Source organism: Hemicordylus capensis, chromosome 5 (genome assembly GCF_027244095.1).
Source record: "Hemicordylus capensis ecotype Gifberg chromosome 5, rHemCap1.1.pri, whole genome shotgun sequence".
NCBI lineage: Eukaryota > Metazoa > Chordata > Lepidosauria > Squamata > Cordylidae > Hemicordylus > Hemicordylus capensis.
The window spans coordinates 243,867,472-243,892,840 of record NC_069661.1 but is presented as its reverse complement, the minus strand read 5'-3'; the positions used below and the strand labels follow the sequence as shown (position 1 = coordinate 243,892,840).

At 47.1% G+C, this 25,369-nt stretch overlaps 1 protein-coding gene and 2 long non-coding RNA genes across 5 annotated transcripts in view; 2 read left to right on the top strand and 1 right to left on the bottom strand.

Annotated features, from left to right (window-relative positions):
* The window catches only part of PDE3A (phosphodiesterase 3A), a 382,562-nt gene extending 380,915 nt beyond the window's left edge, over positions 1-1,647 (bottom strand). For both annotated transcript variants that reach the window (XM_053252901.1, XM_053252902.1), the window contains exon 1: positions 589-1,647. In XM_053252901.1, coding sequence (XP_053108876.1) covers positions 589-1,617 — 1,029 coding nt within the window. In that variant the 5' untranslated portion in view covers positions 1,618-1,647. The remainder of the gene's footprint in view (positions 1-588) is intronic.
* On the top strand, positions 788-9,302 carry LOC128326301 (uncharacterized). Of its 2 annotated transcripts, none has more exons than XR_008307941.1 (3): positions 788-897; positions 8,574-9,085; positions 9,252-9,302. It is a non-coding gene; the product is annotated as an uncharacterized LOC128326301 (long non-coding RNA). The 2 variants fall into 2 exon arrangements; XR_008307942.1 differs by lacking the exon at positions 788-897 and adding an exon at positions 5,395-5,768.
* A 1,493-nt stretch (positions 9,303-10,795) lies between these two features.
* The window catches only part of LOC128326299 (uncharacterized), a 41,257-nt gene continuing 26,683 nt past the window's right edge, over positions 10,796-25,369 (top strand). The window contains exon 1 of the long non-coding RNA XR_008307939.1: positions 10,796-11,651. This is a non-coding gene — a long non-coding RNA (uncharacterized LOC128326299). The remainder of the gene's footprint in view (positions 11,652-25,369) is intronic.

Below are 25,369 nucleotides of genomic sequence, written 5' to 3'. Positions count from 1 at the left end.
GATGCGGGCAGACTAAAAAACCTTAACACTTTTACTTGAAAAGAAAAAGTGCACACACACACAAATCTACGACAGCTCCCAGCTGATGAGTCTCCAAATAATTTGGAAGGAGAAGAGATTCTTTAAATTATGCAACGCCAAAAGAGGAGAGGGGGAAATGACTCCTCAACCATCCCATTGACTCGAAAGGGACTACTCAAGTAAACAGTTCGTGTAACGCAGCCTGATGGGTTCAAAAAAACAAGATCAGCAAGCCAAGGTTTCCCAGGAGCTGAAACAGCAGCTTCACAAAACAGTTGCCCAGAGAGACTAAGAGGGGGAAGGAGAGACGGGCAAATGGGGTTGGATGAGGCAGTCGAAACTTGGGGTGTCTCTCTTCTGCGTGATGGTTCCCCGCCCCATAACTGAGAAGCGCTGCCGGCGGGGGGGGGGGCAGTTTGCAACAAACTTGCGCAAAGTTTCCTTCCCCCTTTTGCGCCTGCACGCACGCCCCTCGCCAAGGACCCGCACGCTTCCGCGGGAGTGCTGCCCCGCTTCGCCGCAGGCCCCTGCCGCTCTCCCCCAGACCCTCCGGGAGCTGTCCCTTACCTGGTCTCGAGGGATGCAAGGCAAGGAGGTCCTGCGGTGCGACTTGTTGCCACAGCCAGCCATCTCGGCGGAGATCATCGAACTCGATCTCCTCCTCCTCTTAAACACCGGCACCTCTTCCTTGGCCGGCTGGGCAGGGGCAGCGCAGCCCGCTCCTCCTTCCGCCCCTTCTTGCTCCTCTTCCTTCTCCTCCCGCTCCCCGGCGGCGCAGCAGCAGCAGCAGCGGCGGCGGCGGTGACGACTGCGGGGCAAGGCGTGTCGCGCGCAGCTTGCCAAAAGGATGCCCACGAAGCCCAGGAGGTACGCCAGGTAAGGTCTCCAGGGCGCCCGGACGCTCTCCCAGGAGACGAGCGAGGTGATCCGCAGGGCGCTAGTCAAGGCGATCATGAGGACGCCTTGGCGGAGCCGCAGCACCAGCCATGCCCCGCCGGCCAGGCAGCTGAGCACCACGCCAGTGGCGGCGAAGGAGAGCAGACGGTCCTCCCCCCGGGCCAGGCCAATCTGCGCGATGGCTTCCCCCGCGCAGCAGGCGGCCAGCAGCAGGGCGGCCGTGCGCAGGCGGACCCCGGCGCGCAGCAAGTCCCAGCCCAGCCAGAAGTAGGCACCCAGCAGCAGGCAGCAGCAGAGCAGGAAGCCGGGGACGGGGGGCCAGCAGCTCCCACCTGGCGGGGGGCTTCCGCCTCGGTCCGCCGCCTCGTCCCCCGCGCTCCGCGCCAGGCGGATCGCCAACGCCAAGAGCAGCGCCAGCGACCCCGCGCCCAGAGCCCAGGAAAGTTTGCGGCCCTTCCAGCGAGCGCCTTCGCCCCAGCAGCCGCTCGGAGCTCCCACCCAGAGGCGGCGGCGGCTGCTGCTCCTACTGTGGCAGCGACTACTCCTCTCCACTTCCTCCGACCCAGCCGAGGAACAGCAGCCGTTGCAGCCGGCTGCGCCTGGCCCCTCTCCCGCGGCAGCCTCCGGGTTTTTCTCCTCTCCCGCGCTCCAGCTGCCTTTGCTCCTGACCCTGCTCGCGGAGTCGGTGCTCACAGCCATGACGAGAGAGTCCCCCCTTCCCCAGGAAAAAAAAAATGCAACTCCCAAGATGGAACCCCCCCCCGCTCCCTCCCCCCGAAAGGGCTCTCCTTGCAAGCGCCTACGCTCTCACATGTAAAGGTGCCCCCCCAATAGCGCCCCGTGGCGAAGGGGGAAAGCTGCAAAAGAATCCAAGGGGGTGCCCCCCGCCAAGTAAGCAGTCTAAGAGGCCGGAGGAGATGTGGGGCGACTGTTCTGAAGTGGGGAGGCTGGCATTTTAGCAGGAGCGGCACGCAGATGGCGAGTATGTATATATATATATTTCAACAAAGGGGCTTGCAAATCCTCCCGGCTTGGTATCACTCCAGGTGAAAAAGGAAAAGAAATCAAAGGCCGTAAGTATTGTAAAAGTCGGGCCAGTGGGCGCCTCCGTCTGTCTCCGGAGGGCTGCGTTTGATGCTGATCCTATTAGGCCATGGGTGCTCCGGGTCTTCCCCGCCTCTCGGCCCGGGGAGGAGGAGGCGCAGGGGCGGCGGGCCGGAGCAGCCTCTGGGGAGGATTTCTTCCCGCTCTCTGCCCGTCGACTTCCTCGGGGTTGCTGCTCCACGCGTCTCTCTCAGTCTGCTTTCCTGCTCGGGCGACCCTTGCCGGCGACGTCCCAGCCAGAAACCCCGGACTCCCGCCGCCGTCGTCCCCCATGGCTGGGGAAAGAGAGACTGCGGCTCATCGCAGGTCCGAAAAGGGAGGCGGTGGGAAGCAATCGAAAGGAGCCGCTCGGGGCAAGGGGGGATGCGGGAAAGTTGCTAAGTTTTGCCCGGGGGGGAGAGAGAGAGAGAGGCAGCCGGAGAAGAAATTCAGCTCTTTGGGCTAGAACAACAAAAAGAATCCCCCCCCCTCTCTCTCACACACACACACACACCTCCTTGTCGCCGTCTTCGTCTTCTTCTTCCCCCTCTCAGCTCGGCTGATGTCTTTGCAGCCAGAAGGCGCTCCTGCCAGAGTCCGCCACAAAGAGCCGGAGAGAGATTGAGCAGGCAGGCACAATGGACAGAGGTGGCCTCAACTCCTTCCTTTCTCCCTCCTTGGGGGGGCGCCCAGGGAGAAGCCGGAGGGGGGCCCAGTGCAAGCATGCACCAGCCCGGGGTGGGGAGGGGAGATCCGATCTGGCGGCGTTTGCTCTCCGCCGTGGTCTGCTCTTCTGCACACCGGGTGGGTGGAGAACTACACTTCACAGGAGAGAGGCAGAAGCGGAGAGTAGTGTGCATGGGCTTCCCCGTTGGTTGGCAGCACCTCTGCCACAGGCTCCTCCAGGCGAGGAGGAGGAGCAGCGGCAGAGGTAGAAAGCAGGTCAGGTTCAAGTGCAGCAGCCCCATCCTCAGCCGGCTTCCTCAGAAGTAGGTGGGTCCCCCTGTGTTCAGTGGGGTTTGCTTTGCTCCATGGGTGTGTGTGTGTTTTGGTGGGATTGCTGTGTAAGGCTGCAGTGCTGTGCACTCACCTGAGAGTAAGGCACATTGAATACAATAGGACTTACTTCTGAGTATACCTTACCCAGGGTGGCACTGAGAGCCTTAAGCACCTGCATAGGGCTGAAATGGCAACCACCCACCCAGTCCTATACAGAGTGAATCATATCCAAGCTCACTGGTTTCAATGCTTGACTATGCATAGGATCAGACAACCGCCATATTTTCAACTTCAAAAATGAGGACACCCTTCCTGCTGCCTTAAAAAAAACACATTAAGTTATAAAGTACAGAGGTCAGCTCTAGGGAGTGCACTGCCAGTTTGAATGGGGGGGGCGTAACTTTAAGGACTGGGGAGGGTGTTCTTGCCCACCCACCCGCTGCCGCGTTTCCCCTGCTGGTGCTGTCATTAAAATCAGTCGTACCTTCTTGCCACCCCGGTATGTCATGGACCAGAAGTGGCCGCTGTGACTAGGGATGTGCACAAACCAGTCCGGAGGTCATTATAGAGGCCTCCGAACCAGTTTGAATGTGGCCCGGTCTAGAACCGGGGGAGGTCTCTCTTTAAGAGCAGGGAGGTTGCACTTAACCCTCCCATCGCTTTTTCCCCACTGGCACTCCATTTTTCCAAAATGTTTTTGGGGCAGCAGCATTCCTCCCTGCCACCCCTGCCCCCATTGTTGGACAGAAATACCGGAAGTAGCGATCGCGCATGTGGTCGCCTCTGCGTGCACGCCTCACACGTTGCGTGCATGACATGCACGTACGACGTGTGTGGCGGGTGCCACAGAATGGAGGGTGTGCATTCACATATTGGGCAGATTTACCCCCAAAGTCCCTGCAAGCTGTCGGGGAGCACATCACACGCAATTTGGGTTTTTCACTGCAGATGAGAGTGCAGCGCGATCTATATCCACTTTTCCATTTTTGAGGGGACAACTTCAAGTTCGCAGTATAGCCACGCAGAAATCTCACGGTAAAGCTTACTGTGTGAAGAACCCCCTGGTCTGCCAGGTGGTTCACGTGTAAAGGTAAAGTGTGCCATCGAGTCAATGTTGACTCTTGGCGACCACAGAGCCCTGTGGTGTAGGGATGGGCAAATACTGGGTAGATTGCCTTTCCTCTTTTTCTTGGAAAGGAGGACGTATGGTATGGTAGCTCTAAGCAAGAGGAGAGAATGGGACCATCGCTCAGTGGTAGAGCATCTTCTCTGCATGCAGAAGGTCCCGAGTTCAGTCTCCAGTTCTCCTGCCCGGAACCTTGCAGAACCGCTGCCATTTAATGTAGACAACACTGGCTAGATGGGCCATTGATCTGACTTGGTATAAGGCAGCTTCCTGTGTTCCTGAGAGATATACATATATCATCCTGTGCATTTCTCCTGGGAAGAAAGCCCCACTGAGTTGAATGATTCTTGCTCCTGAAGAAGTGTTCTGCAGAGGAGGTGGCAGCCTCTGAGGGACATCTTGCCTTTTTCTTTTTCAAAAAGCAAGCCCCAGAACAGAAGCCATTAGAGTGAGGGCTCTTTTGCATGGGTTACAAATCTGAATGTTCCCCCATCTGCAGGGCATGACATCCACCCCACTTCTATTGAGATGTGTTGTGCTCTTAAGACTACCGGCCCCATCATTTGATCATGTGGGACAAAAACTCACATGGTATCCTGTTTGGTAAAAATTGACCAGTGATCCTCTGTAACTTAGATCCAAATATTTCCCTCCATGGAGGTACTTCTTTTCATGCACAGAGAAGTTGCTAATCCCCCCCACATCCCCTGTAAACTGAACAAATTCTGGTTCATACAATTCTTTTCAGGAAGCCATGATAATTAAACCCATGTAGAAATCTGCAGAATGGCTCCTAGCAGGGAGGTGATTGTAGACAAAGGGAGGGAATTTGCAGCTCCCACACATGAAGGATCTGAAAGGATGCACTAGGGATGTGCACAAACCTGTTTGGAGTCCCTTTTATGGGCCTCCAAACAGGTTCGAACACCAGGGGGTTTGAAGGGTTCGAAGGGACAGCAGCATACCTCCCTGCTGCCCCGTCCGCTCCTAGGATGAGAAGTAGCATCTATGAACAAATGTGATCTTAAGGCTATAGGCTTATCTCACTGGGCAAGTGGAAGGTGCTCTCACTCATATGTGTGGGAGTTGTAAATTCCCTCTCTTTGTCTGCAACCACCCCACTAGAAGCCATTCTGAAGAGTCCTCAAACTATCTAAAAGCAGTTTCTGTATCTAAGTTAAAATTCTAGGTCTCTTGCTCTCCTCACATAATTAGAGTTTTCTAGGGAGGCGACTAGTTCACTTAAACTAGTTTATATCTTTGGTGTAGATAGGCCCCAAATTAATATAATGGCTTTAAAACTGTGTTAATAGAATAAGAACAACTGGGGTTCCTAAATGAGATTAGTAATGGACAGGCTTCCTGAATGACAGCTTGCCTACCACTACCAGCACACAAGCATGGTAAAGTGATAGGTGTGTTCTAGGCCAGCCTTTCCAACCAGAGTCATGACCCAGCCATGCAGGGTCCCACTGCGCAGGCACGGTGGCCTCCCAAATGGCAGTCATGCCAGGCAATAGGCCCAAAAAGAGCCAAAGAGGCCTGAACCGGGAGATTTCTAATAGAAGGAAGGACGGCGGGGAGAGGGGGAACCTCCTCAGACACCACCACCCTGCCACCTTGGAGAAGGCCCCTGGAGGGGGTAAGTTAAAAGGGGAAAATTTTTTAAAAAAATTGTCGAACCCATGAACGGGGGGGGGGGTTGGTTTGGGGTCGAGCCAAATTGGGAGTGGACCCCAAGCCTTCAAGCTGAACTGGTTTGATGTCGAACCGGTTTGGATTTGAGCCAGTTTGCACACTTGTAGTTGAAACTCCCGACTTTTGAAGCTCACTCCATGCACCAGGTGGGACATGTCCTTCCCATTGTGTTATGGAGCGCATGCCCTTTTTCTCCAAGGGTAAAATAAATAAAAAATGCAAAAACAGGGTCAGTGGGTGGGGCAGTGTACCCTATTTTATTTTATTTGGGAAAAATGAGTGCGAGTGGATGAAAAAGTTTGGAAAACATTGTTCTAGGCAATGTGTAGTTCATAGTGGGCACTACAGAGGTGAGGTCCAACAAGCCTGTCTAGTATTGTGCGTATCCCAAAACACAACTCCTGAATCCTCTGTAAGACAAAAGGGTCCCATGGCAGGCAGTTCTCACCAGAGAGGACAATGTGGGAAAGATTCCCCAAAGGCAGAAAATTTGAGAACGGATGGCTGTCAGTCAGTTTTTAAAAATGGCTGTTCTTCTGTATTACAGACATGGAGCCATACCGACAAGTTGGATGGGAAAGTGTTTTAAGAGCATTTCTAGGGCCCTCTGTTAAACTCAGACTTTTGGCATCAACGGTGTGTGCCAGATAATTCTCTCTTCAGTGGTAACCTTTCTAAGAGATCTGGAGGATAGCCTTCCATAATTTCAAGGTTTGGGTATATGTGTGAACAGAACCTTCCCTGCATGTCAAGAAACACGCAGGCATTTGTCGTGGGCAGGCCTAAGGATCTTAGTTCTCAGCCACAAGTCTAGGTCAACAGCATGTAGCCATATATTTAGCATGAAACCACAAAATTATATTCAACAGCTTGGGAACACTGAAACCTAAGGAATCTACTGATTAGAGGTGGGAAATTCCCTGGTCTTTCCACCCTACAAAATAAATGGCTGGTTTTAAGATTTAAAGGTAGTTACAGAGTCCTAATATTTATTTGTGTCGCTCTTGGGTTTTATGCCTCATTCCCTGTCTGACCCTGTTGGGTTAAAAGGACAAGCGGGCAATGTGTATGTGTTCTGCTTACCTTCATAGAGTATGTTTTTAAATACTACTTTCCTAGACTGTAAGAGAGAACTGGTGATAAAATAATGTGGAGGTGTAAAATGGTTCTCTGCAGCTTTCCAGTCAATGAGTGTTTTGTCACGAAGTATGTTCTTTTAAAACCATTTTGAAATCACTGTTCATTGAGGTATAATAGGATCGGGACCAGCCTTCTTGAGGAGCTCCATAGCTATTTCCTCAGAGCAGAGGTTAGCTTTTCTAACCTGGGTAGCTTTTCCTCCTACCTTGCTTCCACAGAATCACTTCTCCCTCTTCCTACCTAATTGTTTGCACCCACGCAACCGAAAATCGGGAATACACACAGCTCCCAAACCTGGCTAGAACACAGTTTTCACTTGTGTGAATGAGCTCATTGTGTGAGAAGTATAATACAGTTGACACAATAATTGACACATTATACAGCATAACCATGTACCTCTGAGCTCCTTGGAGGAGCTCATAACCTCTGAGGCTCATAACCTCTGAGCTCCTTGGAGGAAAAAGTGGGATAGAAATGTAAAAATAAAATAAATTAATTGAAAAGCTGGGTCTTCCACCTTGAGTAAAACCAAAGAGCCTCTTCTCACGATTAGTGAGACGGGCTCCAGAGCTGTCTGCAAGGAAGGTGGGTTATACTTACCTTCCCTGCAGACGAGCAGCTATCCCTCCTTGGGCGGGCGGATTGCCCGCCCAGACGAGCACCGGCTCCTGCCAGTAGCTCTGAAGGTTGGGGTGCTGGGGCACATTGCCCACCCCTGGAGCGCCAATAATGCAGCTGTGGCTGACACACGATGAGAAAAATGGGATTAGGAGAGTGCTCATTTTCCTAACCCCCTTTGCGGGGAGACTCCACAAGCGAGTTTGCCACTGTGGTACCACTGGGATCGAGCCTGGTGCTCCGGTGGGTTACATGCACATGCAAAACCAGGCTGGGCTCCTTTATCCCAGTTTTGCTCGCCCGTGTGAATAACCTCAAATAGTCCTGCAAGTGTGTTTGGGACTGAGGCCATAGCTCAGTGGTAAGGCTGCATGTTTGGCATTCAAAAGATCACAGGTTCAGTTCCTGGCCTCTCCACAGAAGCATGGAAAATACCCTTGTCTGAAATTCTGGAGAGCTCTGACCACTCAGTATAGACAATACGCTGAACGGACCGGTGATCGAAGAGCTTTTCCGAAAACATGTGCACATCTAACAAATATCGTGTGTGAAGAGGGCATGGTTGATCACTGGCCAAGGTCAAAACTGGGATGTCCACCTCAGGGCGCTGATGTGAAATGACAGGGAAAAGGCAACATAGCAAGCAGGAGGCGGAGCTGGGCTTTCAAGGCCAAAACTATCTATTGTCCGGGTCTAATCTGGAAGTAGATAGTCAGGCCAATTCAGGATGGACCAATGAGATGTTGGGGGTAGGGCATGGGGAGAAAAATACTTCTGCTTTTCTTTTGCAGCCTGGAGTGGCACATGGGCTAAGACACCTTCTAAAGTGGTAGCTTTCTTTTATATTTAGTTGGGGGTGAGTAACTGTCCTTATTCAGCCCCAGCACAGTGTCTCACCAGTGGGTGCTTCTGGTGTCTACCTTATCTTTCTTTATAGATTGTGAGTCCCTTTGGGACAGGAAACAGTCTTCTTTTTTCTTTTCTTTTGCAGATTGCGCGAAGTTGGGGAACTGGTAGCACCACCTGAGCGCATGCACAACAAAGGTGGTCAAATAGGATGTCCAACATTTTGCACAAGTACAGCACTAGGCTGGAACAGAAGCCCCCATCTTTGTGGAATGACATTGCACCTATCCTTGTGCCAGCACAACATTAGTGTAGTTATCAGCCAACACTAATGATATAGCTATCTTGCTGAAGCTAATCAGGTCTAGGTCTGGTCAGTGCCTGGATGAATGACTGCCTGAGAACTCCATACACGCCATCTTGGTTTGTACAATAGAAGAAAGATGGGATATCAGTGTAATAAATCAGATGTAAGCTGACAGAGCAAAAGGACCCTGGTTTGAGTCTGCTGCCTGTGATACCACCTCTCATGTATTCATGAAACCTCTTCCAGCTGTGCTATATCCAGATGTGAAATAAAAAGATCCCTCTGTACGTTTTGGTAGAATTGATATAACCAACAAGGCAGGGATGCCATTCTCAACCAGTTTCCCAAGAGTGAGTATCCTTTATTCAAATATAACCTATAGTGGTCTGTTGCTTTTGAGGATTTAGTATTTGCCCTTGGGCTACCCATTGGAGTTATGATACACTTTAAATCTTTAGGAAAATGTTGTGTTTTCATTAATATTTGATTATTATTCTTTCCTTTTCCTCCCAACAGAGCAACAACATAAGATGTTCAGGTAAATAAAATATTCCTTGGTGATCACAAGTGATCATCCCATTTTTCTTCTTCTTTTTGCTTGCCGACATAAATAAGTAATGTTTGAATGACTGTCCCAGAAATTGCCATGTACTAATATCATGCTGGCAGCCTTGAATTATGTAGAAAATAATGTGTGATTGGCAACATGAACCACTAAGACCTATCTGACTCCTTTATCCATAACCTGCACTCAAAAAGTGTCGTGTCAGATTCATCCTTGACAAATCTGGTGCATTTTGGTGGACTCCAAGGAGATAAGAAGTGCAGTCCTAGATCACGCTGTTGCATTATCTAAGATCGAGTGCCTTGTTGTATCAAAGCATACCATTAGTCTGTCAAGTTCAGCCATCAAAGATGTAGAACGTTTCTAGACAACAGAAAACACTGTCCCCCTCCCCCCACACACTTTAATGCTATTGTCGCAGTAGCCATGAAACATTACAATTAACTTTCTATCCCAGGGGTCTCAAACTTGGGTCTCCAGATATTGTTGAGCTAGCTATCACTCAGTGAATTCTCTCTAACTCTAGCTAGTCTGCTGATGCTGAGTGTATCATTTTTATTTATCCTCTTCTTGGGTTTTTTCCTTCATCGGCACTGCTGCCAGGTTCATTTGCTACCATTTGAGTATCCACAGAGAGGCTCCTGTCGGCAGCTATGAATAGAAACATCTGTTGGTTGGTTAAGAAGATGGATGTTCTGTTTTTTTCTTTTTTGCTCCAGCATATAAAAGGCTCCCTGCAACAGAAAACTAGCACATCATGGGTTCTAAACCAACGTTCCTTGCTGAACTAGTTTTCTGCTTGTGGAGAGGGTTTTTATGTTTGAGTTTTTTATTAACAAAATGACAGGCTATAATTTATCTAACGGTCCAAAGGAAATTTGTTTTGACTAGATAAGGGAGGAAGTGTTAAAGGTTGACGTAGAAATTTTATCTCTTTAATAGCAGTGGCCAACATCCTAACGAATGAAGCACCAGTGCTCCATGAGATACACTGGTGCAGATGAGATCAACTAATAATTTGGATCTGGCACTCATGCAGAGAGTCAGGGCAAATTTCAACAACCTCCCTTTCCCCTCCCCTGGAAGCCCTCTGTGTCACCTGAAAAATATGCCCCTAAGGGTCACGCAGCTCCCAGGGACACATTGAGGCGGGTCTCACAATCAGTGAGACCCGCTTTTGCCCGCTCTCCCCGCAGACAATCGCTGCAGGAGCCCTGGGCGGCCATATTGGCTGCCCACATGATTGCTGGCTCTCTGACGGAGCCAGCGGGGGAACGGGGGCCGATCAGCCCCTGCAAGCTCCAGCATGCCCTGCACAAGCGCACAGGGCATGCTGGCAAGACCCCTGGAGCCAGGAGGCAGCTTTTTGCCTCCCCTCTGGGAGGGTCTCCTCATGAGTAGTCACGGTGCGGAGCCGCAGCGTGGCTACTCGTGATCAGAAAGCCCGGGTTTGCGGAGCACTCGCTCCGCAAACCCGGGCTTTAGGGAGGGCTACTTGAGCGGGTTACCTGCTAGTAAATCACCGGGCTCGCCTGCGAGCCAGGTGGTTTACACGATCAACAAAAATCGGGCTAGCCCGATTTTTGTTGATCATGAGAATGGCCCCATTTTCAGGCAGAAGAGGAGGTTGTTGAAATCCCCACCCCCCAATCACTGATGCTGTATTGTCTCATGGCTCATCGACATTTCATCAGGATGTTAGCCAGCAAGAATTTTGCATGAAAAAAAGTAACCCCACCAAAAAGGTTAGACTGCTTAAATATATTTGGAACATATTTCTGATTAATCTCATTCCAGCCATGGCGATACAGTGGATAAGATTGTGTTTAGATGTATATAATTTATTCAGTACTGGAATGAGAAACTGCAAGATTCAGCATACTCACATGTTCTCTACAATATAAACTCTGTTGAATAAAATGTGACCCCAAAATGCTATCCTCCACTTTCACTGTACAGTGTTACCTACCATTTAACAACCTTAGGACCGTTGCTGCTGTGTGTTTAGATCCAGGTGACCGCAGTGACAGGTGTGCTGGGTTTTTTTTGGCAAACATACCAATGCAGAATGTTCCCTAAAGACGGGAAGCTTGAAATCCCACAAATTTCATTGCTACCAAGTAATTCTAGTGATGCTTTCCGCAATCCTTTGACACCCACATATCTAGAAACCATACAGTTCTCTCTTCAACATGTGGACATGATACACACTAACTTAATTTTCACTCCACACCCAGTGCAAGCGCTATATAACTTATCTTTCAAATGCTACGTGCAGGCAGACAAGGAGATCATAAGCCCTTTAATGGTGGAAGGAGATCATAAGCCCTTTAATGGTGGGAGTTTCAAAGGTAAGTCTTAAGACTGCTTCTTGCCTACAGCCTATGGTGCCTTAGTGCTGGGAATTCGCTCTGAAAACCCATGTGATGTTTACTGACAGGTTGCACAGAACTCGCTGCCAGTTCCCTCTTATCTCCTGTTATGGCGATCACACTTGCAAGACATGTTATCAGACAACCACAATTGTTTTTAAATATTTGTATGTGTGCATTAGGTTTTATAACTTGTTTGCTATGCATGACTATTTATAAGTGCTATCAGCCACTTGCCAGGACACCTTAGAAAGGAATATGCCTGTGTGGTCTATTGGCAATTAGTATGGGAATATGATTACAGGCTGATAGTTAATGCCTGAGCCAGCACTGTTCTAACACATGGAAGGCAATGATGGGTGACCTAATGTCCCCGGAAAAGCTATCCTAAATATTTCTGGACACAAGCTGTCCTTTCCTTGCACTGCAGCCCTACAGCCAAAGATGTGGCTGGTTGGTTAAAATCTACATGCTAATTTCACATGCCTACTATCTTTTTAAGTTCCATGGCTCCATAGCCATGGTTCCACCAAAGTTCCCTCATGTGACAAGAGGTTAACAGGCAAGGCAAGGATGCCCAAATGCTGTGGGAAAGCAGTCGTAATTACTTCCCAACTGAGAATGCACCCGTGGAGTGGCAATATTTGATAACCTCCCTTTCCCCAGGAAGGCCTCTGTGCCACCCGGGAGTATGACACTGAGCATTCAAATGCAATCAAATTCATTAGGCTGAATTTCAATATCGGAAGATCTGATATATTTCAAAATATTCTGAAACTCATTTGAAAGTCTTAAGCCCAAGGCAGAACTGCATAGAGGATCTCTTAGAAGCAATTCCAGGGAAATTCGACGGCACTGGAGGGTTTGGGGATGAAACAGCAATTTTAGGTGGGGGGAATTTTTCCAATGTTTTAAGGGTGTTAACAGTCACTACAGATTTATTTATTGGTACAGTTCACACCAGGATTTTCAAACCTCAGCCTTCTTTGCAAATATTGAACTACAACTTCCATCATTCCTAGCTATTGGCCATTGTGACAGGGGATGATGGGGGTTGTAGTCCAACAACAACAACCACCGGAGGGCTGCATTTGGAGTTTATATTTTGCTTCTGCAAGTTGTGGCAGCACGAATGACGCAGTGTTATCCTGGGATGGGAGGAAATGCTAGCTGCCAGTAGATTGAGAAACCTGCTCATCACTCAAGAGTTTCTGAGGCCTATCTGAGAAATCGCCAAGATTGTCTCCACATATTTACTGCCTAGAATATATGATGACGAATATTTATATACTGCTTTTCAACAGAAGTTCCCAAAGGTGTTTACATAGATATAAACAAACAAACAAATAAAATGGCTCCCTGTCCCTAAAGGACTCAGCATCTTAAAAAAAGAAGAAGAAACATAAGCTAGACACCAGCAGCAGCCACTGGAGAGATGCTGTGCTGGGGATGGATAGGGCCAGTTGCTCTCCCCTTGCTAAATAAAGAGGATAACCACTTTAACAAAGTGCCTCTCTGCTCAGTTAGCAGAGGGGAAATGGTGAAGAAAACGAGAGGGACACTTCAGGTATGAAAGCATGTGTTGAAGGAAGTGAGAGGGTCGTTTTGGAACCGCTCAATTTCACCCCTGTCATCTCTGTGGCAAGATGGGGCTAAAGCCGCCTCCCTCTTCCATGATCTCTTCCAGAAAGGAAGTGTCTCAGTGGAGGCACAGAGCAGGGAGGGAGCACCTGGCCTCACCTGCCTCTCTGCTGTCCCCACTTTCATAGGCGATGTAGTATAATATATACTTGTTACAAAGTGCTCATTCTGAGGAGGTGATATAATTGAGTTTCATTATTGAAAGCGGGACTCTGAATCGGGCCCAGATCTTTTAAGCATCTAGCAACACCTCTGACTCGAACACTTTAAAAAAGCCCCTTCGAGTAGGAGGAGGGGCATTTGAAACACAGCATTTAAAATCTTTTGAATTTTGTTAAAGAGTTGTCTTGTGTTACTTCATGTGAAGAACAGAAATGAAAAGTTATGTTTCCTGTACTTAAAAGGTTGCGGGGTGGCAATCAAAGCTTTGATCTCTTAATAAACAGAGCCCTACCTTTTTGAAACATCTGTTTCCTTAAAAAGGAAAACGTTTACTCATTTTGGGGAGAGAGAAAACCCACAACACAACCTATCCTAAATGATGTCCTTACTGCTTTAAAAAAAAAAATCTAGTTTATGAAAATCTGTAATGTTGTAAGTGATGGACTGTATATGACTAAAATCCTAGATATCCTTTTAATCTATTTCCTCACGATGGACTTGCGGAATCTAAACAAGTCAGTATGTGTCAGAAAAGCCCATCTTCATTTATTTATTATATGCATTCCTTTTGGATTTCCCCATTTCCTTAAATACTTCTCATTTCCCTTATGCATTCTGTATCTATCCATGTACTTGGTTAGCCTGTGGTAGCAACCACAGACAAACCTCATGAATGCCACAAGATTCCAGTAATGGGGACCTGCTCATGTTAGCCAAGGAGTGTCTGCCATGTGCTGTCTCAAACATGAACATTTCTTCTCTGTACTCCCCCCCCCCACCCACTCAAGGAGGCCAGTCAATCAATCAAAGGTGAAATTTCTTCCTCCTTGGAACCTCTGAGTTAGAACTGCTTAGGGATCTCTTCCTTAACATGCACTACTATGCACTTAGTTATGTTTCTGCCACAGTATCAAAGCATGCACTAGGAAGCTGGGTAAAATGTTTGCCTAATCAGTCTGTAGATAATAACCTCTGCCTACAAGTAAGGAGTGAAAGATCCTTATAGCCACTTCTGGGGGTCCACACATTTAAACTTAGTTCACTAGCCAGCCATTAGTTGCACTGGCCACCAACCCTCTATCCCTGAATCCCTTCTGGCATGCAGGCAAGGGACTTCTCTCATTTGCACTGGGATGCAGTGTTCCCTCTAATGGATTCCCAGACGTCATTGACTACAACTCCCATCATCCCTAGCCAAAGGCCATTGCAGCTGGGGATGCTGGGAGTTATAGTCAACAACATCTGGGAGTCCCTGTTAGGGGAACACTGCGGGGATGTGAAGAGAAGAAACCATGGGAGCCTTCTACTGTTCAAAAGGGATGCCAGCTGTTCCTTAAGTTCTCAAACATGACAATGGAAATGAGACCTTGGGGAGGAGATCTGTGTGGCGCCGGCTGTCCTGCTCACCAGAGGGCTATGGGCACTTGCCACTGGTGAGCTGGTAGGTGGGTTTGTGGATATCTGGCCACACCTTTATGAAGGGGTCAGTCCTAGGCCACTGTGGGGGCCTCCCCTCTGATGGTTCTTCTCATGAGTTGTGTGGGGGTGTCCCCGTGGCCTGGCACTCTCTTGAGTGGGCGCTGTTCACCCTGGGTCTGTAACCATCATCACAAAGGAAGACTCCTTTCATATGGTAGAGCATTGCCGATCCAGCTGCTCATGAGTAAGCCTAGGGACCGCACACAGTCCCCCAAGAGGAAGGGGCTGGGGACCCCTTCCCCAACCTTTCTGTGAGAAAGAACTTGGGAGCTCCAGGATCCCTGCTCATGGCAGCCCCTCAAAATCTGACAGGAGTGCACTCCCCCCAAAAAGAATTTGCTCCCCAGCTGGAGAGGGGATGCCCGGCTCATGCTGACTATCCCTGCCATGAGGGAGCCCTTTTCCAGGGCATATCCACTTGTGTGAACAGTGTAGACACAGAGGTCAGGCAGGGACCTTTAAACCCATTCCAGATTCCCGGGCTGGGTCTGGCATATGCAGATCTCCCGGCACGGGGAATCCCAGGAGAGGAAAGCCCCAGTTTCCAGCTGGCCCAGGACATTGCCCTTGCCCTTCAGGGCCACAGGCAGGGGCACACATCCCCACATGGGTGTGCGAGCTGGCAGAGTGTTGGGTTTGGCAGCATCTTTGTGGCAGTCACCAAGACTGGGACAGCACTTGCCCAAGTACCCATCCCTGTGGCTTTCCAGCATAGAGCACCCTCCCTTGCTCCCCTTAATCTGCCACTCTCGTGAGAGAGCAGTCTGTGGGATAATGGGCTAAGTCGCCAGCATGGTGATGGCCATTTTCCGTACAGTGGGGATTCTATCCTGTGCATTTGTACCTGGTCCTCACAGACAGCTCTCATGAACAAGACTGGGGAATAAATATCCCACCCCCCAGGAAGGTGCTGGGGGCCCCTTCCCCAACCTATACGTGGAAAAAAGAACTTTGATGCTTCAGGTTCCCTGCTTGGGTCGGCCTTTTATACCCTAACCCACCCACCCTGCAAAATGTTCTCCTCCCAGAGCTATGATGGGGCACCCTGCTTATGTCGCCACTTGGAACGTTTGTGCCTGTCAGCGTACATGACTGTTGCTCTCTTCTCGGGAAGCAAAGCACTTGGTGCCCATCCTGTCTTTCCCATGCCTTTGCCCCACCACTTGCCAGGTGCGGGGAGCAAGGGACAGAGTGAGAATCAGGAATTCCCCCAAGCAACTGTGCAGCTTGACTAGTCCAGGATGGGACGTGGTGGTGTTCCTGTAGCCTGGCAACTCCATAGCCCTGAGCCATTTTTGGAAGGGTTGTATATACATTGAATGAATGAATGGAAATAAATAAATAGCTGCATAGATGATAGAAGGGACTAGGCTGGTTTTCTGAGAGGCTGCCAGTAAGAAACACCGAAAGCTTGGAGCAGCCACACCCTCGAGCAGGTCTGTGCCGCCTCTACGATTGGAGTCTGGAAATCAGTGCAAAACCATGGTTATAGCTATGCAAAGAGCCAGACCTTACACTTTGGCTGCCAAATCTCAGGTGTTGGCAATGAACCTTAGAGATATCTGAAGGTTCAACTTGGAGTTTGGCAAGGCAAACTGGATGTTACTTTCGGCCCATAACTGTGGTTTCATGCATTTGGGAATAATGGAGTTACAACCTTGGCTACGCTTAACTGTGGTTATCCATTAAGTCTGAATGCAGCCTAAGTGTTGGCCACATCATCAGTGCAGCCAGTTGAGCTGCTAAGCCATTAGGGGTAGTTAGTATAGCAGTGTTAAGGCTTAAGGGGATGGGTGAAGCAGTCAGAATCAAAACAAGACACAGACACCAAGGCGTGGCCAGGTCAGCAACTCAGAAATGCATGGGAGAGAGCCTAGAAACCAGAAGCTAGGAATTCACAGGAGATACCAGGCAGACTAGCAGATCAAAACTCAGAGAAGGCAGGAACAGCAGACAAATAAAGCATCCAGGCTGTGGAGGTGGTGTTAAATACACAAGGCAGACCAGGAAAGAGATTCCTACACAATAGAAGCATGCATCTTCCTCTTAGATTCCAAGACATATGAAAGAACACCAATAACACCAAGTTAAAGAATTTCAGACCCATTAGGCAGAACTTTCTAGCGAGACAGGAATCCTTCAGTTGGTCAACCTGTAGTATTTCTATCATGTACAGCCAATCCTAGTTAAGATTGCTGCAAGACAATCAAGATGGAAATGGACATAAAGTTAGCAGAAGAGCCCACAGAGGACTTTGCTTCTCTGCAGTCCATATCACTGGTACAAGCAGTCTGATGGTATACACAAGAATTAGCAGGGGAGACATTTATCAGTGCAGAGATAAAAGACTAGTTAATCTGTTCATTGCTGAAGATCAAGCTGCTCTTGAAGTCGATCACAGCTGAGTGATGCTTCAGAGCAAACTGAAGCAAGCTACCAAATCCTTAATCTCACTGAAGCTTCATTTTGCCTCACGTACACCCAAAAGTACTGCTTACAGAATCATGCATTCAACAAGCTACTTTCCTAGATCTTCACTCCATGTAGCAAGGAAGCAGGCAGCATCTTCGGTGGTTTGTAATTAAAATGTAAGCCCACCCCTTTTACTGTCCCTGGAGCCCTGAGAATTGCATGGGAGCTTCTGGGGAATGGAGTATCTTCTGAGGCTGTACCAAGGACCATAGCCACAGAAAAGACTACAACTCCCAGGGGCACCCATACTATGTTCAGGTCTCCATGGAAATTAAAGGGGGGAAATCATTTTAAATACAATGTTATCTGCCACTGGGAACAAAGATCTAAGAGAGTGGTCTCTCTCTTGTCCAGTCCTGTAAGTAGTACTTTTAGGCATGGGGGTCTAAAGTGAAGCTATGGAGGGACAAAGGTTGCAGTCCAAAGAAAAAGGCGGGGGAGTTGAACCTCTGAAGTGAAGTAGGGACGTCTCCAAAGCACTGAAGTGGTCCCTGAAGAGACGTCGGGCTGTTTCACATAGGCCTAAAGATTATAGGGACTGATTAAAATGTTGACAACCATTTTACTGAGCAGCCCCTAAAGTATATAGAGGCTGATTAAAATGTTGATAACCATGTTATTGAGCAGGGTAACTGATGGCAAATGACAATCCAGCATCCCCTGATATGAAGGTATGTGGGGCCAAAATGTTGCTATCTCAGACTCCCAGTTATTGCAGGATAAACTAGTAGTGGCCATACATTCCGTGGTGCAAACCCATAAGTTTCAAGAGATTGGCTATGTCTTTGATTTGGGCTGCAGTTCTATGCACACTTACTTGAGAGTAAGTCCTGTCGAGCTCTGTGGGCTTGCTTCTGCATAAACATGCATAGGAACAAGCTGTACATTATCCACATGGCTGTCTCTGGTGTCCAGTGGAACTCTCAGAAATCAGCTCACTAATGAAAAGATCCCTTTACCAGCTGTGGTTTAGCTGAAATCCTGGTTGAGATAGTGCAGACAGTTTGATCTCAGTGAAATATTCAGTTCTGCTTATTTTACTGTTTGCTAAACCCCTAGATTACAGGCATATGATTGCGGCTGGAGATTCAGTGGTGGTACGTTTCCCACAGCAACCTTCAGTCAATATCCTTGCATGGTATTATAGATAGTGTTTATCAGATTAAATGACTGTGTGGGTGCAATCCAGTTTCAATAAATTCCATGGGAGCTTTGTCATTGACTGCAATGGGAATTGAGTTATACTTTATATTAATGAGACATGTGCTTAAATTGCTGATCATTTGACCCTCTGGAAAAATTGAGAAATTTTCTAAAGTGTTAGTGGAGTATTTGGGGGGTGGGGGTGGGAAGGGTTACTAAATTCTACCTAAATAACTTGCAGTGAGAGATGGTATAATGTAGTGGAGAAGAGAGCATGAGCTGGGAAGTCTCCAGCTCATATATCACCTCTGCTACTGATTTACTCAATGGCCTAAGGCATGTCAGTATTCTCTCAATCCCAACCTACCCACATCTGTAATATGAGTATCATACATTAATGTAATATGAGTATCATACATTAATGCGGGTCCGTTATAAGGATGTTTTAAGCTATGGTGGTATTTTGACTTTAAAATATGAAGTTTATTGTTCTGTACTGTTTTTGGGGAAATCATAATAAATATTGTTTGTTTTTTTAAAAAAATTACTAGGATAATACATATCCATTATATATTTTGAAGAGTTTGTGGGTTTGTTTGAGCAAAATAAAGTCATACGTCGTGATTGCTTAGGTAAAGTGTGCTGTCAAGTTGATTTCGACTCCTGGCACCCACAGAGCCCTGTGATTTCCTTTGGTAGATTACAGGAGGGGTTTACCATTGCCTCCTCCCGCGCAGTGTGAGATGATGCTTTTCAGCATCTTCCTATATTGCTGCTGTTCGATATAGTAGCAGCGGGGATTCAAACCAGCAACCTTCTGCTTGTTAGTCAAGCATTTCCCCACTGCGCCAAAGTTTGCATAAACATTCCTCCCACTGAGATTAGCTGAATACATTACTTTTTACATTGGAATATGCTGGGTGAAAGATTTAAATAAGGTGGGGTTTTTTGCATTTTTAAAGAAATTATGCATAATTAACTAACTAACTAACTAACTGTTATTGTTCTCAACAGATTTTTTACACTCAATAATCATATCAATAATTCAAAAATAACATCATGCCCAAGAAATGCAGATCCTTCTCAGATTCAGATTTACTATGATTCAAATGTACTATGTATAGTAAGTATTTAAAAAACAGATACTGTTTGAAGTCAAAATCCTACACATTTAACACTGTTATTTGAGTTCCCTTTTGCAAGCAAATTAATTAAAAATTATATTACATATAGGAAAGTTCAAGAAATTAAATATAAGTGCAATCTATGCAAAATGACTTTGCCCCATCACCAACAGGCCTTATCTCCTAGTGATATATATGATATGAGGAGGATGGCCAAGCTGGAATGGGAGAGAGTACCAAGGGCCATGCGTGCAGGCTGGATGGGAAGCCCCAGCTTTGCCGTCCTCCTCACGAGGAGACTCAGCAGGGCGTCAGAGGCCGGTGGCTGGAGCTGAGGGAGGGAGCGAAGCTGGTGCTCTTTCTTTGGCCCTCCTGCTCCTCCTTGGCAGCAGCTGCTCCTCCATCCACTCCTCAGCCTCCTCCTCCGTGCCTTCTCTTTTTCTCACCGAGTGTTGTCAGAACTCTCGCGGGATGTGCCACGTACCACAGGATTTGCTACATACCACCTAAGGCTTTTAAATATAAAGAAGATATATGAAGCACTTTGTTCATTCTAGAGTGCTGTATAAATGTTGCTGTTGTCAAGTTCTCCATCCCACTTCACAACAAATGTTTGACAGCTTTACTGTGAAGGACTCCAATAAAGCCGCAGAAACATTCTACATTAGCCTTTCAAATTCCTCTCAGCCATAGAAAGATACAGTGATGTGCATTTGCACATCCTGAACATATCCAGGCCACACCCTCCTATGGTCCCCAATTGGATGACTTGGTCTGGTCAGTAAGTTACCAAAAGGAAACTCTTTCCCCTCTGCTATATGGAAAGTCCACATCCTAAGTTCCTGAGCATGTAAGATAGCAACTAGTCTCACTAGCCCTATTTGCACATGATGTATGAGCTGCCTGTACACAGGCGCATGTTCTTGTGTGAATAACTCTATTCATTTTAAAAAGTGAATCTGGGAACAGGATCCTTCAATTGCAGGATACAAATAGGAACTGTATTGCTGTACCTGTGTTCAACGTAACGTGTGAATAACTGTGTCTGTGTACAGTTCTGTACCTGTGAACACTGTACACACATTGCATGAGTGTTGAAAATAGGGCTCTTCAGCAGGGGTATCGCTAGGGGAGAGGGGACCCATCTTCACCCTTCTTCCCGGTGGCCCCTTTGAGTGAGGGAGATAATGAAGAAAATAAGGAGGGGTGGAGCTGTGAGGCCCTCAGGAGCTGCAGGGCTCAGGTTCTTTGAACCCATCCACTCAATTATAGCTACACCCCTGCTCTTCAGTACTTCTTCAGTACTTCAGTATGCTCAATACTTGTACAATCTAGCTCAAATTTGAATGCTTCAAATTAAGGAATTACTTAAGTAAGGGATTGCTCCTCAAGCTTCCCCTCTGCCCCTCAATATATACAAGAGTGCATTGCATAATCATGGTAGAGCTTCACACAACCTTAATAGTTTTATGAAGGTCCTGTTAAAAATGAATTAAAAGATAGTGTGTTACCAGTTCAGTGAAAATGTTTCCAGTGATTTGTCCAGTGTGTATATACATTTTTTCCTATTGCAACAGTCCCATCTGCACCTTACTCTCCCATCTGCTTCTTATTCTTGTTTTTCATATCTTCTGTTTCCCCCCTTTTTGTTCTAACCTCTATACATTTATTATCGTTATTTTACAAATTGCTCTTTAAACACGAGTCTGTGCAAGCATTGTGAAGACATAATGAGTTGCAAATGGTGCTTGAATTGGATGTTTCTCTGATGCTAAAATGACCTTCTTTGGTGAGGTGCACACAGATGACATCAATGGGAGAGTGTCGTGCAGCGTTATGCATGCCCTATTTCTCTGAATAAATTAAAATGGAATGTGGGTGAAGAGCCATTTCCCTTGCACTTCGATCTAAATTTCATTTTATGTATTATACACAGAACAGATCTGAGCTGATTGTTGTTGTTGTTGTTGTTTTGTTTTAACCAGGACATAAAATGTAATCCACCTCATTTCTTTGAACCCCTTCCTAAATTTAAATGAAACAAAGGAATCCAAGGATTCTTCAGTTTTCAGAGGCTCTTGCTGGCTGGATCCCATTAGGAATACTGTTCAGCAGGTTTTCTCCAACTTGGGTCCCCAGATTTTTAATGACATCAACTCCCATAATCCCCAGCCACAGTGGCCTTTGGAATTATGGAAGTTGAAGTCCAACAACATCTGGGGACCCAAGCTGGAGAAACCCTGCTGTACACCTATTGGTGAAAACAGAAGGCCTAGAGCCACCTAGAACAGAAGGCCTAGAGGCCTAATGGCACAGCAGGGAAATGGCTTGATTATCAAGCCAGAGGTTGCCGGTTCGAATCCCTGCTGGTATGTTTCCCAGTCTCTGGGAAACACCTATATTGGGCAGCAGCGATATAGGAAGATGCTGAAAGGCATCATCTCATACTGCACAGGAGGAGGCAATAGTAAACTACTCCTGTATTCTACCAAAGACAACCACAGGGCTCTGTGGGCGCCAGGAGTCGACACCGACTCAACAACACACTTTACCTTTACATTTAGAGCAAGGTGGCTTACCTGAGTCTCTCCAGCTGCTGTTGGATTGCAATTCCCAACATCCTGAACCACAATGTACTAACCTAGTGGTTCCCAAACTGGGAGCCTCCAGATGTTGCTGGACTACAGCTCCCATCATCCCCAGCCACAATAAATGGTAGCTGGGGCTGATGGGAGTTGTAGTTCAGCAACATCTGGAGGCTCCCAGGGTGGGAACCACTGCACTAACCTATAAGGAAAGGAAGACTTAAAATGTAAAATCCAGCTTACTGGTTAGTTGCCAGCAATAGCAGTTAAGAGTCTCCCAGTGTTCTGATCTGCTGCCAGTGGTGCCAGTTAGAAGTTCTGCTGGTTCTGACAGGCTGCCCGTGAGGTCCATGATGGCAACTGTGGTTCTTCCCCAGGTTTGATAAATACGAACTCTTCTCTTTGCTTGCCCTGCTAGCAGTAGGCAACGACAAATACGTTGAATGGGGCAGGTGTAAAGTATGTATTCCGAAGAGTTTGCGAGTATGCATGTTTGATTTACCTGCATCGCAGTCTGCCAGTTGGTCTGCTTGCCCAATTCCTTGGGGGTAGGATGAACCAGGTCATTTTTTGAAGTGGAAGGAAAATTATGAAATATTTTTAATATGGATATACTATGGATTCTTACTCCATATCCCAAATTTTCCTCCTTCCCACCAGCAGCACACTCATCTTCTTGTGCCTTTTGCTCATTCCTTCTGCTTTCTCCTTATTCTTTATCCCTTAGCTCCCTGGACTTAAGCCCCTCATCTCCCAAAGCTTTCACCTTATTCCACCAGTAATAGGGATGGTTTGAAGAAATTTGGGGGGTTCCTTTCTATTTAGGTTGGGTTTTTTCTTCTTCTCACAAACTGACCATTGCACCTCTCTCCACAATAATAGAAGCTCAGTTGGAATGCATACAAAGAAGGAGGAAAGGTACCACCAAGTTCTGGAGGACACCAGCATGGCTAACAATTAGAGTCAGGGAAGCTATAAAAGGGAAGAAGACTTCCTTCAGAAAATGGAAGTCCTGCCCAAATGAAAAGAACAGAAAAGAACACAAACTCTGCCCACCCCTGCCCCCCAAAAGGCAAGGAGACAGAAGGGATGCAAAAAAAGAGAGAGCTTGAGGAGCATATAGCTAAGTGTCAAGGGGAATAACAAAAACTTCTTTAACAACGTCAGAAGCAGAAAATCTGCCAGGGAGGCAGTAGGACCTGTCCCTTAGATGACGAGGGAGGAGTTATTAAAGAGGGCAAGGAGATTGCAGAAAAGCTGAGGCAAGACTACAGCATCTGGGATTTTTAGCCTACTTTCCAGTTAGCTTATGAGATTCTCTGCGTGTGTGTGTCTGTCCGTGTGTCCGTGTTTGTGTCCCCCACCACCATCAACTTCACAATGCCTGAACCAATATGAACCAAACCGGGTACAGTTGTAGGGACACATAGGTACACCTCAACGGCATAGTTTGTGATGATGTCATCCACCCCAAATCAAGATGGCAGACATGTTAACTTTTATTCTATTATTTATTTAACACATTTGTATACTGCCCAAAATGCAAGTCTCTGGGCGGTTTACACCAAAACAATAAAAACAATCAGATAAAAAGATTAAAACATTACACCAATTAACATTTAAAATGTTTTATTAAAAACACAATTAAAACAATATCTAATTAAAAGGCTGGGTGAACAAATGTGTCTTGACTGTCTTTTTAAAAGTTGTAAGAGATGGGGAGGCTCTTATTTCAGCAGGAAGAGTGTTGCAAAGCCTCGGGGCAGCAATGGAGAAGGCCTGTCCCTGAGTATACACCAGACGGGCTGGTGGCAAATGCAGACAAACCTCTCCCGATTATCTCAATGGGCGGTGTGGTTTATAGCCAAGAACTTCTGAGGCGCAAGTGGACTAACTTGCTAACCGCCTCACCAATTTGAACTAAATTTTCTACAGCTGTAAGGATGCCTTAATGGTGTGTGATGATGTCATCCACTCCAATTCAAGATGGCAGCTGTGCGAACATCTGAGGCGCAAGTGGGCTAATTTGTGGACTGTCTAACCAATTTGAACCAAATTAGGTACAGTTGCAGTGAGTGACACACAGGGACAACTCAGTGGTGTAGTTTGTGATGATATCATCCACCATGGTTCAAAATGTCAGACACATTTGATTTGACTCAGATTTAGTCCAGTTGTAGAGTCAGTGAAAGGAAAGTAGGCTGATTAGTTCTTACTAGAACAACTTGTTTAGTTTGGAAAAGAGGCAACTATGGGGAGACATGACATTATGCATAGAATAGAGAGAGAGGACAAATTTTTCTCCCTCTCTCACATCACTAGAATCAGGGGTCATTCCATGAAACTGAAGGCCAGGAAATTTAGGACCAACAAAAGGAAGTACTTTTTCACACAGCCTATAATTAATCTATGGAATTATCTGCCATGGGATGTGGTGATGACCACTAGCTTGGATGGCTTTAAAAGGGGCTTAGACAAATTCATGGAGGACAGATTTATCAATGGCTACTAATCTGGTGGCTATAGGTCACCTCCAGCCTTTAAATACCAGTTGCAGGGGAGCAAGGGCAAGAGAGAGGGCATGCCCTCACCTTCTGCCTGTGGGCTTCTCAGAGGCATCTTGTGGGCCACTGTATGAAACAGGATGCTGGCCTTGGGTCTGATCCAGCAGGGCTGTTCTTATGTTCTTAAGTTGAATAAGTTCTTTGCATCTGCACTGATTGTCAGCATTTCATGGCTAGCCAGCCCCATCAGGAGTTCGAACGTGTATGAACATTCTGATGAGTCACAGCAACAGCCAGAGGAATAGGGAGAAGTTTGTTTACAGGTGACCTTTTTTCTTCCTAAATGAAATGCACATAGATTTTGCTTGCCACAGCAGAAAAAGATCTATACATACCTGATGGTTTTCAAGGTGACTATAATGTTTTCAACGCATAACATTTTCAGTTTTTTCATGCGATGCATAATCAACTTGTGGAATACTCTACCACAAGATGTAGTGACAGCCAACAACCTAGATGGCTTTAAGAGGGGTTTGGATAACTTCATGGAGGAGAGGTCTATCAACGGCTACTAGTCAGAGGACTAT